The 20,615-nt window shown below is 45.1% G+C and overlaps 1 protein-coding gene across 1 annotated transcript in view; it reads right to left on the reverse strand.

The window, feature by feature from the left end:
• Positions 1–15,506: 15,506 nt before the first annotated feature.
• Positions 15,507–20,615, reverse strand: part of LOC140104530 (sodium- and chloride-dependent creatine transporter 1-like) — a 44,383-nt gene continuing 39,274 nt past the window's right edge. Inside the window, exon 14 of the mRNA XM_072128105.1 lies at positions 15,507–19,962. Within this exon, the coding sequence (XP_071984206.1) occupies positions 19,819–19,962 (144 nt within the window). The 3' untranslated portion in view covers positions 15,507–19,818. The remainder of the gene's footprint in view (positions 19,963–20,615) is intronic.

Here is a 20,615-nt window from a genome sequence, read left to right on the forward strand (position 1 = left end):
ATCCTAGCAGCAAGTGTGATTCTCTACAGCTCCTCCGCAGGAAGAATGAAGTATTACACCATCCTAGCAGCAAGTGTGATTCTCTACAGCTCCTCCGCAGGAGAAATGAAGTATTACACCATCCTAGCAGCAAGTGTGACTCTCTACAGCTCCTGCGCAGGAGAAATGAAGTATTACACCATCCTAGCAGCAAGTGCAATTCTCTACAGCTCCTGCGCAGGAGAAATGAAGTATTACACCATCCTAGCAGCAAGTGTAATTCTCTACAGCTCCTCCGCAGGAGAGATGAAGTATTACACCATCCTAGCAGCAAGTGTGATTCTCTACAGCTCCTCCGCAGGAGAGATGAAGTATTACACCATCCTAGCAGCAAGTGTGATTCTCTACAGCTCCTCCGCAGGAGAAATGAAGTATTACACCATCCTAGCAGCAAGTGTGACTCTCTACAGCTCCTGCGCAGGAGAAATGAAGTATTACACCATCCTAGCAGCAAGTGTGACTCTCTACAGCTCCTGCGCAGGAGAAATGAAGTATTACACCATCCTAGCAGCAAGTGTAATTCTCTACAGCTCCTCCGCAGGAGAAATGAAGTATTACACCATCCTAGCAGCAAGTGTGATTCTCTACAGCTCCTCCGCAGGAGAAATGAAGTATTACACCATCCTAGCAGCAAGTGCAATTCTCTACAGCTCCTCCGCAGGAGAAATGAAGTATTACACCATCCTAGCAGCAAGTGTGATTCTCTACAGCTCCTCCGCAGGAGAAATGAAGTATTACACCATCCTAGCAGCAAGTGCAATTCTCTACAGCTCCTCCGCAGGAGAAATGAAGTATTACACCATCCTAGCAGCAAGTGTGCTTCTCTACAGCTCCTCCGCAGGAGAATTGAGGTATTACACCATCCTAGCAGCAAGTGTGATTCTCTACAGCTCCTCCGCAGGAGATTTGAGGTATTACACCATCCTAGCAGCAAGTGTGATTCTCTACAGCTCCTCCACAGGAGATTTGAGGTATTACACCATTCTCATATAATTCAATGTGCTTTCTCTGTAATAGACATATATGCGGGGTCCTCCAGCACAATATACAACTGAATTGGCCCTTTCTACAGCGGAGGACCCTTTTAAAGCCTCCAGCCTAACAGTTAAAGTCTCTGTATGACATATAGAAGGAAGCAAAACCTACTTTATATACGTTTCCTCCAATCTGTCCTAATACATCGACTTTGAGAACATACCGCAAAACTTCAAGGTTCTTGTGTTAATTTGCTGCTTATTAATTGAAGTCTTATATCAGCTGTTTCTATTCTGGGGAAAAACACAAGACCAGAAATGCCGCGTCGGCTGCGGATGGAAGACTTTTCTCCTACCAGAAAGTAATTTGTAGCATCTGAAAGACCAGAGACGTCATTTCCCCACCTAAATCCAAAAATCCAGACTCGGTAACCTCCGGGGATGATGGAGCTTGAGCCCTGGACTGTAGCATTGTGTCCCTGTGGCCCTTCATTTTTCTCAGCCTGAGGATTAAAGGGGTTAAATGTCAACTAAAGAGTTGCACAATGGGGGGAAAATATTTAATATATATTATTTTTTATATATTTTTTTTATGATCCAGTTTTCTAATGAAAAATCTAATGTTGTGTTGTAATTCTGGCAACTACCACTAGATGGAGCTTAAGAGTTTGCTTCACTTTCCCATAAGCTCCCTCTAGTGGTGGCTGCCGGCAACAAGAAATTTGTCAAAGAGGTAAACCTCCTATTTTAAGTTACCATTTATTCACATAAGGGGGGGGGGGGGTAACATGCTGATTATGAGAATGGGGGTATCTTGCCTCAATGGGACATCCAGTGAAGTCAGTAGAGCAGACGCTCTATTTATTTGGGGTATAAGGAACCCCTTTTTATTATAGACAGGGGACCCACTGATAGCATGATAGGGTGTAATCTGCTATAAAAAACTGGAATACTCCTTTAATTCTATGTCAATGCAGGGGATTTGGAGCTTTGTGTGGGGAAAACTTTATGAAGATTTATAAAGAAGTTAAAGGGGTTTTCCCAACTTTCAATGTTATCCCCTATCCACAGAATAGTGAGGAGCGGATGATTCCCCTCATTGTGATCAGTGGGGGCTTCGTTAAGCAACATGATTTACTATTTCAATTCACTTCTGCTTGTCCCAATCCACAGTGCATCTTCTCTGTGTATTAATATAATTCTAGATTTGAGGTATACAAGGTATCTGGGAAAGCTGGGTGATGGGCCTTAAAGGGAACCTGTCACCAGTAATCGGCCTAATACTAGTGTCAGGCGGCGTAACACCTTCTAGTTTTTGTTTCCATCATGGCCAGGTGTGATGGCATCATCCAGAAAATCAACTTTGAAGTGAGCTGTAAATTGGTTGCATAAAGTCAAGGAGGCGGAGACTGAACACTGAAGTCAAGGTGGGGAGCTCTGAACGCCTCCTCCTCGGACTTCAGGAGATCTGGTTAGTGATGTCTCTGGATGCAGGACCATCAGTTACAGTGAAGGCGGCTTTCTGAGGAAGAGAGAGCTTGACTTCAGTGTTAAATCTCCGCCTCCTTGACTTTATAAAACCAATTTACATCTCATTTTAAAGTAGATTTTTCTATATGATGCCACCACACTGGGTCATGAAAGGAACACGATCTGGAAGGTGCTCAGCTGCTTGACAACATACTGGTAGTGGTTTATTAGGTCAAATTCTACTGACAGGTTCCCTTTAAGGTAATAGTAATAGATGCCATCGTTAAGTTCACTCCAAAATGGAGACCTGGATAAACTTTCAATGCACAATGCAGAGACGTGCCTACCAGGCAGTGTGTGAGGTCTTTCTGCTTGCGTCTGGTCTGCATGTAATTGAGCACTGTTCAGACTGCGCTGGTAGTGACAGGAACTAGATGTATTTGCCGTGAATGATGGGTAATGATGGCGCCGGTTCCTGTCATTGTGTTTCCGCGTGGAGCTCGTGGTTATTTCTTAATCCCTCTCAATGTGCTGACAAAGCGGATTGTACAGGGTCATGAATAGAGGATCGTTCACACAGGCAAACAATGGATGGGAGATGTACAGGCGGCCTGAGATCACCCCAGACGGGAACATGACGGACTCTTCTAGAACACAGACGTTCAGCTCAGGACACTGCAGACACCTGCGAGCACCTGCCGGACACTTACACCCACTCACATCGCGCCCTGTCCTCACTATCATCATCATCATATCATAGAAGATGGGGTTATATATAGATGCAACAACTCCATCCTATTACTCTATGGTGGAAGACAAAAATACCCCAAAAAGTTGAGTCTAACCCCTGTAAATGCCCCTCGTTGTGTAGCAGGACTTTAAAATTATTATCTAGATAATATTATCCAGATAATTATCTGTTGTCATTCCATTTTTTTATTATTTTGCAGATATTGGGCACCAAAACCATCCTGCAACTTTAACATTTTTTTTTTTTTTACACTCCTTTCGCTTTTGTGTAATGGTGCCACTTGAGGGTCTCCTGGTTATTTGGAGGACCAACCCAACCCTAAATCAAGAGGAAGAAGAGACTTTCGAAATTGTGTAGAAAGAAATATCCAGATGTCTTCTCCGTCATCATTCAACTTCAACTCAGACCTCGGGAAATCCTAAGAGTTTCCTTTCATTTTTTGGGGGTGGGTCAATCCAATCCTAATTTTGCTGGGTTACCCCAACCCATTTTTTTTTTTTTTTGTTTAAAGACTATGTTGATGAGTTTTCTGCCATCATGCTAATTTTTCTACAGATGTATGGTACCAAAACCCTCATGCAACTTTTTTCTAATTTCACAAATGTTCACTGGGACCGCCTGAGGGTCTCCTCCTGGTTACTTAGTTCGGTCAATCCAACCCTTATCCAACATAAGAAAGTAGTTGTTCTATCCCATTGTATCCAGCAGATACATCATGCGTCATCATGCAACCTTGCATCATGCAAGACTTCTCCAGATATCTGGTATTAAAAACCTTCTGCAACTATTTATCTATCTTATTATAACACTTATAATGGCTAGGGCAACCTGATGGTCTCTTGGTTATCTGGTGGGTCAATCCAACCACCATCATGCAACTTTATCGATTCTGCACTTATCTGGTACCATAATCCCCCTGCAACTTTCATCTTTTTCCTCATATTACTTATGTTTACCGCATTCTTGATGTTAACATGGACTGTGACGGCAGCGGCCCACACATAATTAGATGTATAGCGGGGGAGGGGATACGAGGGATGGATCCACCTTGTGTGTCCTCCAGAAGTCTCTGAGCCATAGCTGGGGGAATATTGTCTGTACATTGCTATAAGCCTCCTAATCCAGTTTGTGCTGAAATCTGTATGTACAGAATGATCGGTGCACGGTCGTGTCTGCGCCCCCATCCTTATCTCTCGCCTTGTGTTTCCCACTCTCTATGCCTGACACTAAGTATTTGCATATCTCCTCTCCCTAATTACTGTGGTCTAATCCGCAGCGGGACGAGGCCTGGAGGTAGCAGCATCTCCACAGCTTATCAGTGGCCGCAGTTTACAGACCTCAGTGCGGAAATCCGAAGATTCAATGGAATTCTGTTTAGGGAAGATGCTGATCCCGGCACGCAGGACACAGCTGCTCCATCTCCAGCCTCAGCACCAGATAGAAGTCTAAGACCAAGTCTAAATATGTACAAGTATATAACTACTATAATACTGCCCATATGTACAAGAATATAACTACTATAATACTGCCCCCTATGTACAAGAATATAACTACTATAATACTGCCCCCTATGTACAAGAATATAACTACTATAATACTGCCCCCTATGTACAAGAATATAACTACTATAATACTGCCCCCTATGTACAGGAATATAACTACTATAATACTGCCCCCTATGTACAAGTATATAACTACTATAATACTGCCCATATGTACAAGAATATAACTACTATAATACTGCCCCCTATGTACAGGAATATAACTACTATAATACTGCCCCCTATGTACAGGAATATAACTACTATCATACTGCCCCCTATGTACAAGAATATAACTACTATAATACTGCCCCCTATGTACAGGAATATAACTACTATAATACTGCCCCCTATGTACAGGAATATAACTACTATAATACTACCCCTATGTACAGGAATATAACTACTATAATACTGCCCCCTATGTACAAGTATATAACTACTATAATACTGCCCCCTATATACAAGAATATAACTACTATAATACTGCCCCCTATGTACAAGAATATAACTACTATAATACTGCCCTCTATGTACAAGAATATAACTACTATAATACTGCCCTCTATGTACAAGAATATAACTACTATAATACTGCCCTCTATGTACAGGAATATAACTACTATAATACTGCCCCCTATGTACAAGAATATAACTACTATAATACTGCCCCCTATGTGCAAGAATATAACTACTATAATACTGCCCCCTATGTACAGGAATATAACTACTATAATACTGCCCCTATGTACAGGAATATAACTACTATAATACTGCCCCCTATGTACAGGAATATAACTACTGTAATACTGTCCCCTATGTACAAGAATATAACTACTATAATACTGCTCCCTATGTACAAGAATATAACTACTATAATACTGCCTCCTATGTAAAAGAATATAACTACTATAATACTGCCCAAGAGTATGGGGGGAGATTTATTAGAACTGGAACTAGTTGTCCATGGGCAACTAAAACCGTTTTACCTCAGACACTTCTGATAAATCTCCCCCCTTGTGAAGTGAATGTTAGTTTATGTCAGCCATGTTAGTGACTACTATATTGTACACAGCGGGGGGTCAGTCATCTCTTGCGCTCGGCGCTGTGTGCTCTGTGAGGCTTTATACTTGATGGTTACATGCGGTTCAGCACTCGCTGTCTAGACCGATCGGTTACATCCTGAGGGAGGGAAGACATGATTGTGGAGATTATAATGGAGGGCCTCTGTGTTGTTATTACCGTCCTGTCATCCATGATGTCAGAGGAGTCACAATGATGTGACTAAAAGTAACTCTGTGGTACAGACGAGCTGCTCTTGTGTCTAGATGGGGTACATGAGGGGGTGTCCATATTTACTAACCATATTTAAGCCAGACTTTAACTCCTATAGCAACCAATGAGAGCACAGTTTAGATTTCTTGCACTGCTGTTTACAAATGAAAGCTGCTCTATGATTGGCTGCTGGGGGAAACAAAGATGGTTTCCCTCCAAGACAATCTGGAGCTGACCTACAAATTCGTGACTACCACCCTATTTACCTAGGGTTGTCAATAGGACATCTCCTTTAATTGTCTCTGCAATAATCCCCCTAGTAGCATAGGATGGGTGTCACTTTGTAGTTGATCAAATTTGGATCTTTGTTCTCCATTATTGGGTGAAATCACCCAGAGGTTGTTGTCCTTGGAGTTGGGCCCCTCAGGGTTACAGCTGGGGGCGCTATTGCATTGTTCTCTATGGATTGTTTTTGCCGTACTCAGTGGTGAAAAGTGGTACTGCAACATAAATGTCCAACGCAAATTAACATTTCCATCAATTATTCCCTAGAAAAGCCATAACCTCTCATTATAATCAGTGCGACCAGCACCGCGGGGTAATATTGTATAAACGAGTCATTTTCATAAGAGACGAGGCCTCCCCTTAAAGGCAATGTAATCTATTATAACCGCAGTGGATACGGAAAATCTGGGAGCGAGGTTCATCAAGCGTCACCGTGCGGAATACGTGTCCCCCATGGAGCGGAGATATGGATGTTATCAATAAGCTCTAACAAGTCCATGTCACCACAGGACATAGGGGGGATAGAACAAAGCTCAACGCGCTGGTGCCTTCCAGGGGGGGAGGTCTGTGACAGGGGCATAAATATCTCCAGAAATCACATTATTGTGCTGAAGACAAATTCTAAAAGAGTCTCCTTGTGTCCTCGCATCAGAGGTAGGCACCAGGGCAGTGATCAGGGGTCCTCAGATACTTATATAAAGCCACGGGCATTGTAGTACTGTGACATCACTGTGTGTATTACCCCTGTACTGTGACATCACTGTGTGTATAATCCCCTGTACTGTGACATCACTGTGTGTATAATCCCCTGTACTGTGACATCACTGTGTGTATTATCCCTGTACTGTGACATCACTGTGTGTATTACTCCTGTACTGTGACATCACTGTGTGTATAATCCCCTGTACTGTGACATCACTGTGTGTATTATCCCTGTGCTGTGACATCACTGTGCGTGTTGTGCCCACTCTCTGCCTTGTGCTCGGGCGCAGTCTAATCCCAGAGTGTTGGGTAAATACAGAAGGATCCAGCGCACGGCAGATAAAAGGGCTCCCCTCCTATACACGTACAATGGGGGGGACCCTATTACTGAGCACACGAGAGGCTGCGCTGCTGATGCTTAGACATAAAACCAGGCGTTTTACATCAGGAATTTACTCCATAGAATAATCCTAATTTATAATTAACTTCTCTGCTGCATCGTTACTCTGGACCCTGGCTCCCTCTAGTGGGCAAGTGGGGTCCTGCAGTGTCCAGTCTCGGGTGAACTTGGATTTATTCTTCAGAAATAATGTAACATATATATAAATATATATTATGAGAGGAAAATAATTACTTTAAATATATAAGAGACTATCCGACCCCTGTGTTGCCCTGATGAAGGTGTCCCTATGCTGTGGGGTATACACTCACGGGCCACTTTATTAGGTACACCTGTCCAACTGCTCGTTAACACTTAATTTCTAATCAGCCAATCACATGGCGGCAACTCAGTGCATTTAGGCATGTAGACATGGTCAAGACAATCTCCTGCAGTTCAAACCGAGCATCATTATGGGGAAGAAAGGTGATTTGAGGCCTTTGAACGTGGCATGGTTGTTGGTGCCAGAAGGGCTGGTCTGAGTATTTCAGAAACTGCTGATCTACTGGGATTTTCACGCACAACCATCTCTAGGGTTTACAGAGAATGGTCCGAAAAAGAAAAAACATCCAGTGAGCGGCAGTTCTGTGGGCGGAAATGCCTTGTTGAGGTCAGAGGTCAGGGGAGAATGGGCAGACTGGTCCGAGCTGATAGAAAGGCAACAGTGACTCAAATCGCCACCCGTTACAACCAAGGTAGGCAGAAGAGCATCTCTGAACGCACAGTACGTCCAACTTTGAGGCAGATGGGCTACAGCAGCAGAAGACCACACCGGGTGCCACTCCTTTCAGCTAAGAACAGGAAACTGAGGATACAATTTGCACAAGCTCATCGAAATTGGACAGTAGAAGATTGGAAAAACGTTGCCTGGTCTGATGAGTCTCGATTTCTGCTGCGACATTCGGATGGTAGGGTCAGATTTTGGCGTCAACAACATGAAAGCATGGATCCATCCTGCCTTGCATCAGCGGGTCAGGCTGGTGGTGGTGGTGTCATGGATCCATCCTGCCTTGTATCAGCGGGTCAGGCTGGTGGTGGTGGTGTCATGGTGTCTTTGGGCCCCTTGGTACAACGCCACAGCCTACCTGAGTATTGTTGCTGACCATGTCCATCCCTTTATGAGCACAATGTACCCTGTAACATCTGATGGCTACTTTCAGCAGGATAATGCGCCATGTCATAAAGCTGGAATCATCTCAGACTGGTTTCTTGAACATGACAATGAGGTCACTGGACACAAATGGCCTCCACAGTCACCAGATCTCAATCCAATAGAGCATCTTTGGGATGTGGTGGAACGGGAGATCCGCATCATGGATGTGCAGCCGACAAATCTGCGGCAACTGTGTGATGCCATCATGTCACTATGGAGCAAAATCTCTGAGGAGCTTCCAGCACCTTGTTGTATCTATGCCACGAAGAATTGAGGCAGTTCTGAAGGCAAAAGGGGGTCCAACCCGTTACTAGCATGGTGGACCTAATAAAGTGGCCGGGGAGTGTATATGACCCAGATTGTGCCACATATAGGGGAATTTTATAAACGCTATACCCCCAACACGGGAGGACCACCAACCTGGGCTTAGACCCCGCTTGGCTTGAGCCGGGACCATCAAGAAGCTTATCTTGAAGTAGCTGGGAGGCGCCAACACAAACTGTGTACCAGATATGAGGGGAGGAGACCCTTTTTGGGCCAATTAAGGTTCCCGGTCCTACACCCGCCAAAAAATATGACCCCTTAATAATTGCATCCACAAATCTGTAGAAAAAGATGGCGGGTTTTTGTCTACACAGCAAAGTATCCTTTTACTGTATTGAGGACCTGCAGGAGAAAAGTCATGTGACTCAGAAGGTCCTCTAAAGCAATTGCTGTATACTGATCCATAGGTGGTAGGAGAGCACCATCTAGTGGCTATTTTGAGTCAGGACATCCAATTCCTTTCTAATATGTAATAATAATAAGAATAATTCCTTTATCTAGCGCCAACCTATTCTGCAGCGCTACACAAAGCTTGACAAATCAGTCAGATATAGCAAATCTAGTCACGGGTGGTGCTGCGGGCCACAGGAGGTGGATCAAGGGTGGAGGGACAGCTTTTCTTCATCAGAGTAGCTTCAAATCAGGTTCTCCCCTTCACTCTTTTTAGACTTTTAGAAGCCTCTAATAATGGGGTAATTATGGCTTTGAGGATTTACTGTATGTATAATCTGTATACAGTGAGCTCCCCCTAGTGGTGGCAGTAGTCAAGTGCTATTACTACGTGTTGGGAAGCATCCATTCGGTTCAGGCCGCCTCCCACTAGGGGCCCCATATCCGTGCTGTAAGTGAAGCATTGAGCCGCCTTTGTCCTAATCCTCCGTCTACAAGCCTCACGGAGGATTTTCTAGGCCATTACTCTGTATTTATTGCAGCAGGTGATCTTATCTGCGCAGAGCTGAGCCGCCGCTAACATCAATCCCCGAGACGTCTGATGGTATCGGGATGGGGGGGGGGGGGGCACTAATGTGAATCCCTGCGTCCTGTCATGTGACAATTTATTTCTTTTTTGGGGATTTTTATGGCAATTTATGACATTGATGAAGACGAAACGGTCCATTTATTTTCCCACGCGATTCGGCTTTCTCCTTATCTTGGCTTTTCAGCCCGGCTTTGATGGGATGTTATACACAGAAGTTTAGGAATTACAAGTATAAAGAACGGCATATAATTATCTCTGATGTCTGAGGAAATGAAGCTTCGGGCCTTAAAGGGGAACTCCATAGATCTGGTGCCTTTAAGTCGGCTGCTAATCATCTAAATGTAAATGATATTTAGTCATCTAATCACTTACACTTTCCCTTGCTGATAGCATGTACTGCAGTGCCATCTACAGGCAGTCCCCGGGTTACATACAAGATAGGGTCTGGAGGTTTGTTCTTAAGTTGAATTTGTATGTAAGTCGAAACTGTATATTTTATAATGGAAGTTCTAGACAATTTTTTTTCTTTTGCCCCAGTGACAATTGGAGTTTCAAAATTTTTGGTGTAATTGGACCAAGAATTATCAATAAAGCTTCATTACAGACATCTTACAGCTGATCATTGCAGTCTGGGACTATAGTAAAGCATCCAGAGAGCTTCACCAGAGGTCACAGTGGGCAGAGGGGTCCGTCTGTAACTATGGGTTGTCTGTAAGTCGGGTGTCCTTAAGTAGGGGACCGCCTGTATATGGAATAAACATATGTTCATCCTGAGCTTCCTGGTTCATAATACATTTTAGAAGTGCTCTTTATATTTTGGTATGCCCTTGGTAGGTGGTTCTGGGTGGGTACTTCATGCAGTCATTACAGCCTGGAATAGAATTCTGCATTTCCAATGACTTATCATCCATCATGCCTAAATTGTAAAATTAAAGGGGACGTCTCCGCACCTCAACCTACTCCTTTTTTTTGCATTGTTAATTAGGCGTCACTCCACTGATTCCCCAGCTGTTGGAATTTTCTTTCTAGTCCCTACCATTCCCTAGTAATCAGGTCCTTTAGTTTGGACTAATATGGTTCTTTATTGTCAAGTAGGCTGTCTGTGTCAAGCAAGAACCGCCCAGCTGACACTAGAGAGTCAAATTAGCATATTGGAGGACAAATCTAATATCAGTGATTGCTCGAGAACAGTTAGGGCTAGAGAAAAAATTCCAACTGTCCTGGAGTCAGTGGAGCAGCACCTATAGCATGGGGGGAAGATCTGGAGGGTGTGGAAGTGGTAAAATGTCCTCTATAATGGGAGTCTGTCAGGTCCAAAATATCTCCCAAACCAATAACAGCACCACAAAGTGCTCCCATAATAGGAACTAACCACACATTTTTTTTTCGTCAGAATTTAATGAGGCACTAAAGAGATAATCATATTTTATGGATATACAAATCAGCCTACAGGTGCATTGGGGGCGGTGCTTTATTGGTCAAATTTGCCTATAGACAATTTGCCTATGGATTTCACTCACCTTTTAGCCATCATTGAGATTTTTAGCCGCAACCTGCGTCATAGCCGTTTAAAGGAAAAACTAGAGAATCATGCTCCGCCCATGGTGCACTTGCAGGCTCCTCCCCTAGTGCACTTTCAGGCTAAATTGAAAGAAAAAGATGATTTTCTCTGCATGACTTCATCTGTTTGTGACCACAGAGGTATTGTTTGTGCTCCTACTAACGGAGCAGTGTTAATGGTTTTGGACCTGCCACACTCCCTTTAAAGGAATTCATTTAAAGGGATTGTGCAGTTGTTTACTTTCAGACACATAATCTGAATAAATCTATGTTACCGCTTTGCCTGGAGCTCGGCAGAAATAAATTTGCAATCTAAAAGCAATTTTCAAAGCGTCTCCGCCTGGCGGTCCGTGAGCCCCGGCCGCCCCCGCCGACCTCCTGAGAGGGACACAGACAATTACCAGCGTGTCTGCGCGCATGAAAGTCTCAGGTTTGGGTTTGAAGAGCGGAGAATTCACATCTTATTCCACAAAGACTTTGTTGCGGCTTCTGTTCTTGTGTCCAATAAATTAGTCATGTGATGTCAGGACCCCGGCGGGGGATGGGGAGGCGAAAGGAGAGCGGGGTCTTTGTGATGGCTCCTCTGTAGGACAAAGAGGAGTCTAAAATTAGGATTAAGCATGGGGGGAGGGATCTAGAAACTCTGCCCTCCTTAAAAGGTGGGGCTCCCACCATTGGCTCATGTGCACTATCTACCCGGAAAATCGAGAAGAAAAGGGGGCGGAGCTCTTGGATGAATTTCCTGACTTTTCCAATGGATTTATATGCCACTTGTACCCTGAAAAAGGGGTGTGACTTAATGGGGGGATCATCTCGTATTTGAAATGGGTGTGGTTTATTTAAAGGGGCGTGGTCAACATCTAAGCCCCACCCACCCCACTCTACAGCCCTTCTATCCTAAGGAGCTTTATTATAGCGCCCCTTCCGTGCTGGTGTCTTTAGCTGGTATTGCAGCTCATCTCATTATGTGAATAAGTCCTCATTATTGATCATTTATTGGATAAGTGGGTGGGGTCATCGGGAATACTATATGATGTCTGGAGTTCTCCTTTAAAATCCCCCACCCCAGAAAACAGCTTATAAGCGACTTAGATAAAAATTTGTGTCCGTTTTTTTTTTTTTACCAAGTCGCTACCAAGGAGCAGTCTGGCAATGCAGAATAATTGGCCGCCCCGTCCCTAATTATACAAGAAGTAGTAAGATAACATCCTCAGGTGCCTTTGAATTAAGGATCCGCTCGCGCCAGGAAGTTCTAGTCGCGAGTCCTTTGAAAGTGGCGTCGGCGGCTTCTGTGAACAGAGCGGCGCTGCCTTCCGTCTGCTCCTCGTTAGCTCTCCTAGCGACGCGCTGCAATCACAGGGAGCGCCACAAAGACCGGCGGATTGCGGCGCCTCTTTTGTAGTGCGCTTCGTCAGGGGGGAGATGGGGGGCCCCCCGGGATAATTGCAGATTGTCTCCGCAGTCTTCTGCAATTTATTTTATCACCTCGAGCAAAGGAGAATTCATCAATAGCGGGAATAAAATCCTAAATAAGCGGCATAGAACGGCGCCCCCTAACCACCGCCCCGGCACAATGCATCCGTATCTGCGCCGCATTGAGCACGCCCCGTATTAATTAACCCTTTCGCCTCATCTGCTGATGATAATCTGCATCCAATGAAGGATTCCATTTGTTAGGACAAAGGCGGCTTTGATTCCGTTTTAAAACGGGGACGAGCAGCGGGCAATCGCATATTCGTTAATATGTAAATGCGTGCAAATCGCAATCAGCACCCGGTGCGGTGGAGAAGGGGGAAGAGATTTTTGGACTACATGAGACTCCAATAGGCAATGCTGCTAAGCTTGGGTCTGTTGGATCCGGGCTCTGACCCAATAAGGGGTCATATAGGTGCAGCGGGATATAAGCCCATTGCGTTATACTATAAATCTGTATGAAGGATTAACCAATGTTTTCAGGTTACCCCTCATCTTACAGAATAGACTATAACCCGCCCATGACAGGGTCCCCTTCCCATCATCTAAGGATAGTGGATAACTTATATCAACTCCTTTAAATATTAAAATCTGTCTACCTGCAGCCACCACTAGGGGGAGCCTCCTAATTATAATTTATACATATAGTCAATAATAATTGTGTGAGCAGAGAACTCCCTCTACTGCTGAACTGCGCCACTACCTCATTCACTTCCATTAATCTGAGCTGCAATACCAGACATAACCTACCAACAAGTGTGGCGCTGTTTCACAATCTTTAAGTAGACACCTTCTAACTACTCACCGCATCACCATTTCATTGACTGGATGATCTTCGTCCTTTATATTTTCTGCTGTCTCTTTAAGATTAACATTGTGATCCTGAAGGATCTCCGTCTTCTTCACCTTGCAGGGATGGGTAATGTTTATTCAGACCGGGGTCATAGAAGAAGGTAAAATGTTTCTGGGATATGTGTCTGCTTCATCCAGATCTATCTGTGGGATTACTGTGAACTTTTAAAGTTTTAAGCGGGGGCGGTGCTTAGCTTAACTCTTTTATCATAGCTGCCCATACAATATATTCAGTTTTTAAGCCCAAATGTCATGAAAATTAATGTCATAATGTATAGTAGAGATATTGAGAATAAGATTATTTTGGATTCCATGTGGACCCAGTGGGTTGTTACAGATCAGATTTGGAATTGTGAGCTCTTCACTCGAGACTCCGCCCCCGAGGAGCTAGAAGAAAGCATATATGGGCTTCAGATACTGTAACGTTGGTGCCAAAAAGGTCAAGAGTGGGACAAGAATTTGCTAGGGTTCAATCTGCATAGATCTTCCTGGGTGGGGTGCTAGAGGTCCAGGGGGGAGGGGTTAAATGAATTATTATGTATGAACTAGAAGTTAGTGAGTAGCGGAAGAGCAGGAGTAGTATTAGTGGGAAAACTTGGCCATTAGGCACTGAAGCTCTTAAGGAGAAGTTGGCAAAGGAGAATTGGGAACTGGGGGCAACGCAGTCCTGGAATGGGTGGAGTGTGACAGCTTTGTTCAGACTTGATACATTATAGAATTCATGCAATCTGTACCCACCACTAGGGGGAGCTCACTGCAGACAGATACATAGATCTAGTAGTTAAGGCAATGGTAGCAATGCTAAAAATTGAACAATGAATTGTGGATGGATCCCCCATTAATGTACCTCCCCTAATCCCTCATGGGGCGGTCCTTAATTTTTCAGGGGACAGGACTTGCAAAGCCCCTCCCAAAGTGGGCAGACCCACTTTGATTGAGGGTGGGGCCAGACCGTCGACGCCCAAGAAGCGGCAAGTTTTATCTTTGGTCTGTGAGAGGTCCCAGTCATTTCCTACAAGATAAGCGGCGTCGCACATTGTGAAAAGCCGCTGATCTTCCCCATATCCTTAAAAATGTACAAAAACAGCAGAAATAACCAGAACTCACAGTTTTCCTCAGTTTTATTTTGCTTTTATTGCAATGTTTTCTAATCTTATTCGTACAGTCGATGTCTACTCATAAAAATAAGACCTATAGAAATACTCTTATATTGGCATAAAACAAGAGGTGTGAACACTGCGCTGGCAAAGTGGGGGGAGGGGGTCACACGGGGGGGGGGGGGGGGGGGGGGGAGGGGCAGGCGTAGGCCACGGCAGTACAGCTACAAGCTGCGTGCCTGTCTGCTGGGACTTGTAGTCCCTCTGCTGCAGGTAAGTGATGCGTCGCCTACGCCTGGCGTACACAACTTTATATAAAGGGGGTTTTGGCACACAAATAACACGGTTACAAGCGACATCTGTGGCACGGCGGTCACGGGAGCGGCGAATGGTAAAGCCAGAATGATATATACCCAGGCCACGTCTAAATACAAGATATAATGGCGGTAAGATGGCACCGGATGACAGCTGCTGTGTGCCCACCCTATGGACGCGCGCTCTCCAGCGGTCCCAGCATTCCCTGGTATTAAGGCCTGGGCATGCTGGGAGTTGTAGTCCTGCACCAGCTGGAGAGCCACCAGTCGTAGACGACTTCCTATAAGAACATAATCAACAATTTAAAGTAATTTTTAGGTTTTTTTGGGCTCAGTGCTGCCACCTACTGTGCCAACGTACAGCTGCACAATGATAGGTCTATGGGTGACGCTTCCAATGCAGTGGTGTATGGAAAAAGGACTTTCATTTGGGGTTTCATAGGATTTGGGACCTTTGGTGTGCTGAGCGGTCACCAAGATGGAATATACTATAGGTTGTTATCACATCTAGATCCCATGAATACAGAGAAAACAGAACCGCTCCTGTCTGTGTGTTGTGTCTGGTATTGCAGCTCATCCTGGTATGTTAATAGTAGCAGCAGGATTGTGGAAAACGGATCATTATTCCAGGAATCTAGCTTTTCCAAGCACACTGGGGGAGTGTCCTCACACTGCTGTGCTCTGTGCCCTCTGCAGACAGATTTAGGTATTGTCCTCGGATAGATATGTGATCATACTTTTGTTTATGTTCTTAGTAGCAGCAGGACTGTCTATATACGTATACTGTATATACGTATATAGACAGTCCTGCTGCTACTAAGAACATAGACAAAAGTATATGTATATAATATACACAGAGGGGTGTGACCTTGCCCTGCTGTGTTCTGTGCTCTCTGCAGCCAGTGTTGGGTATTGTCCATGGAGAGATGTGTAATCAGACCTTTGTGTGTGTTGTTAGTAGCAGCAGGACTGTGATATTTTGATATATATTTCAGGATTGTAGCTTCTCCAGGTGCACCGGGGGATGGTCCTTTCAGCCTATCTACTCTCCTCTGAGTAGCTATAGCAGTATTTAGCCAGTAGCCTGCAACCATGGTGTTGTGGAGCAATTCAATGAGGAGTGCTCAGAGAACAGCAGTGTGAGGACACCCTCCCATTGCACTAGGAAAAGCTACAACCCTCAAATATAAATCCATATTCCACAGTCCTGCTGCTACTGACAACACACACAAAGGTCTGATTACACATCTCTCCAAGGACAATACATAACACTGGCTGCAAAGAGCTGAGAGCACAGCAGTGTGAGGACACGCCCACAATGCATTTGGAGAAGCTCCAGTTTTGGATTTTAAATCTATATCTCACAGTCCTGCTGCTACTAACAACCTACACAAAGGTCTGGTTATACCCAGACATGTAATACCAGACACAACCTGCGTAGAGAAGTGGCTCTTTCTCTGATCCAGGCCCTATTTTTTTGGGAAACCCCTTTTAATGCTTTTGAACAGTACAGGACGGTACACAAGACGAGTGTAGCAGTAATAATAGGATGACTATACGTCTGCCTCTCTATATCCACGCCTACAAAAATACTGTTCTGTGCCTTGAAAAATACTTCATCTCTTTGCATCGAGTTAACCCTTTTATAGCAGAGACCTGATATAAAAATAAAAAAAGCACTAAAATAAATTGAAAAAGTTAATTAAACAACTCTGAGATTTTATCTTGGGAGACAAGTCATTTTTTTGGGGGTCGGATTCGTTTCGGTCCCAATTTATTTTCTAATTGTCTGGGAAAAGATCCAGGACTTTGGATAGGGGGCACTTGGACCTGATACCACTGGCCAACACTGAGGACCTCGGAGGGATTAGAGGGGAATTAGGAGGGGTCATGTTACCAGAGTCATCCCTCTAACCTGTCTAAAGGTGGCCGGTCCAACTTCCTCTTTAAGGAGCCGGCCTACATCCATCTGTACCAGGTACCTAGAATTCTGACCCAACTATGAGTCTTCAGCCAGAACCCCTGGTACCAGCTCAATGCCCCGTATACAGGGTTCTAGAACTCTTCCGCAGCCTGTAGGTCATTGTAATTCATGCTAAAGGATTGCCATGATTTTGTTCTAAATAAATTTGCCAAAATCCACAAATTTGGGTAATTTCACAATGAGTTTTATCCGCCTGCTCATCTCTCATTCATCCTGATTTCTCATCTCAGAGCTCCGAGGTAACGAGTTATTAGACATCTCAGATATTATATATATATATAGATCTTTCAGTAATGGCTGATATCAGAAAGCTATGAGTCCAGTGATGAAATCGCAGTCCTGTCTGACAGGTCCACCTGGTGTGCGGGAGAGGACCGGCCATGATCCGGGAGGACACGTCGTACCCCAAGAAGGTGACGCCTCCGCCTGTAAATCTGATTTTCCAATCATTACAGAAGGTTTCATCAGTAGCCGCAGATTATTGCCCCCCCCCCCCTCCCCCCCCAACACATCAGGCTTCACCGTCACAAGGACATTGATATAATAATAATCTCATCAAGTATCACGTTGCTTCTTTGGTGGAAAATAAAAGCTCTTAAAGGGGTCGTCCACTTTCAGCAGATAATTGATATTGTTTTTGCAATTAAAACTTATACAATTTTCTGTATCAATTCCTGTCTGTTTTTTTAGATTTCTGGTCATATCCCTGGTCATGTGATGTCACACAGGTGCAGAGCTCGTTATATCCCTGGTCATGTGATGTCACACAGGTGCAGAGCTCGTTATATCCCTGGTCATGTGATGTCACACAGACGCACGGCTCGTTATATCCCTGGTCATGTGATGTCACACAGGTGCACGGCTCATATCCCTGGTCATGTGATGTCACACAGGTGCACGGCTCGTTATATCCCCGGTCATGTGATGTCACACAGGTGCAGAGCTCGTTATATCCCTGGTCATGTGATGTCACACAGGTGCAGAGCTCGTTAAATCCCTGGTCATGTGATGTCACACGGGTGCACGGCTCATTATATCCCTGGTCATGTGATGTCACACGGGTGCACGGCTCGTTATATCCCTGGTCATGTGATGTCTCACAGGTTCATGGCTCGTTACATCACATGACAGGGATATAACGAGTCATGCACCTGTGGGACATCACATGACCAGGGATATTACGAGCCGTGCATCTGTGTGACATCACATGACCAGGAACCGGCGTTTATCAGGAAGTAAATAATGGAGCTTCCTATCCAGGACAACAAGTCAGGGAAAAAAACTATGAGGAGGTTGATACAGAAAGTATAATCGGAAAACTGTGGAACATTTCATTACACAAACATTATCAATTATTTGCTGAACGTGGACGACCCCTTTAAAGGCAAACACCATAAAAATATATGTTATCCATCACCAAGACCAAACACTACAACCCCCTCCATGTCCCTGTGGGAACACTATCATCAAATAATATGAAGGGGCTAAGAATATTTGTGGGATTTCTGAAGAAGGGGTCAATCGTAGACTCTAAACACCCTGTCTGTGAGGTCACGACTCCTGATGATGGTGAATAGCCCCCTGGGGGGCAAGAGGCACATGGGAGAACCAAAGTGGCACTGATATGGTGTGGGCCATTATAAGCAACACCCCAGGGGTTCTGTACCCAAAAATCACAACACACATTGCTCTATGTATTCCCGGGACCCCCGTATCTGACCCTCAGAGGCACAATACACATTGTATACATTTATAGATGGAGAGGAGACCCCAGAATCAGCTCTTCGTGGGGTAACCGAGCGCTGCCTGATTCCATCAAAGGGGAAGTTGTTGGTTCCCACAGTCTGCACCATATTGTTAAGGCATGAGGCCTGCGCTAGCCTGGAGATTAGAGCACCCTGGGGACAAGCACCAGTTGTAAGAAATTGTCCCCCGTTGTTTTGGTGGCCATTTTTCCAATGGGGAAAATAGTGTGCTGTAGAATAGTATGGACTGTGATAGAGGAGAGGGGCTCCATAGCATAGCCCACCAGCAGCGCTACACCATAGGGTGGTCCCACTATGACTTACTCTACTATAGAGGCGGAGCATGTGGTTGGGTGGAGCTTAAAGGGGTGCGGAGGATGCAGATGCACCCGGGCCCAGAAGTCTTAGGGGCCCGTAAGGTGTTTCTTATCTATGACACGTTATAGATGGGGGCCAGTTGCTATGGTGCTTGGGAAGAGGGGTCCTGGAAAGGGTGTAAGCCCTCCTGTCCAGCACCATGATAGGGGCCCACTTTGCTATGGAGCCCCCAGATTACCCTTCGGGTACAGTTAGTGTACAGGGGTCTCGGGTTAACTAATCTAGGTGAACATGACTTCCGATAAGGGGGCGGGCACCATGTATGACGGGGCGGGTGCTACACAGGACATTACCGGGGTCAGCCAGGGCAGAAGCTGATGTGAGATATATAATGGGGAGGGGGGAGGTCGGCTATAATATGGCGTAACGCACCCCCGGCTCTGCCACCTGGTGGAGAGCAGCACAGAAGACGGTTGGACGGATTGGCACGACACGTTTACGACACGTCACAAGCGACACAGGCTGCTCGCGAGGGGCCACTCCCTAGATGACGGTCTCGAATAGGGTGGCTTTCTCCTTGCTGAGCGTAACCAGAGAGTCGGGAGGGAGCAGTTTGGTTTCTGCTTCGGGGGTAAGGTATTCGAGGTGGTGGTGACCCCACACCGGGGTGGTCAGGTGCTGCCAACGCTGCAAAGAAGAAACAAACATGAAGTCATACTCAGGGAAAATCCAGATTGAAGATTTTATTATTTGTTTTTTTAACTGGGTGACAACCAACATGGCCGCCATTACTGCCCCTGCAAGGGTAGTCACTCAGCTTTCCTGAAGGGCAGGGGTCTGGGAAAGCTGTAACCTCACACAACTGATAAAACTCATATCATAGTGGACCTACTCTGGTAGTGAGTGGATTTGACTTGGAACTACCTTTAAGGGGTTGTCTACTGGTATTCACCCTTCAACTCATGCCTCAGGATCTGGATTTTGCTGCATGGAACCACCAGGTCGCTACCTCTATTCATAAGATCAAGAGACCCTAAGGCTGGCAGAGATGTGGTCATTGGATAATCTGTCGTCAGGTAATTAGGTCAAGGTCAGTGGTTAGATAAGGAGGCAAAGGTCAGACATGGGTAAAAGGACAACTTTGATATGAACTAGTGACCTAGGAACCTTTTGCTCAGGCACCTACCCACGATGGAAGCTGCCTTAGCTATCCCTGGTGCATGGGAGCGCATTACAGGCTGTTACAATGTGCCTATAGTGGTCAGTCAGTGAATGTGTGCGATCATGCAAACTAGTGGCAGGAGGTAAGTACTGGCACCCCCAGCCACTGCCCTTACAGA

The sequence above is a fragment of the Engystomops pustulosus genome, chromosome 10 (genome assembly GCF_040894005.1).
Source record: "Engystomops pustulosus chromosome 10, aEngPut4.maternal, whole genome shotgun sequence".
Lineage (NCBI taxonomy): Eukaryota > Metazoa > Chordata > Amphibia > Anura > Leptodactylidae > Engystomops > Engystomops pustulosus.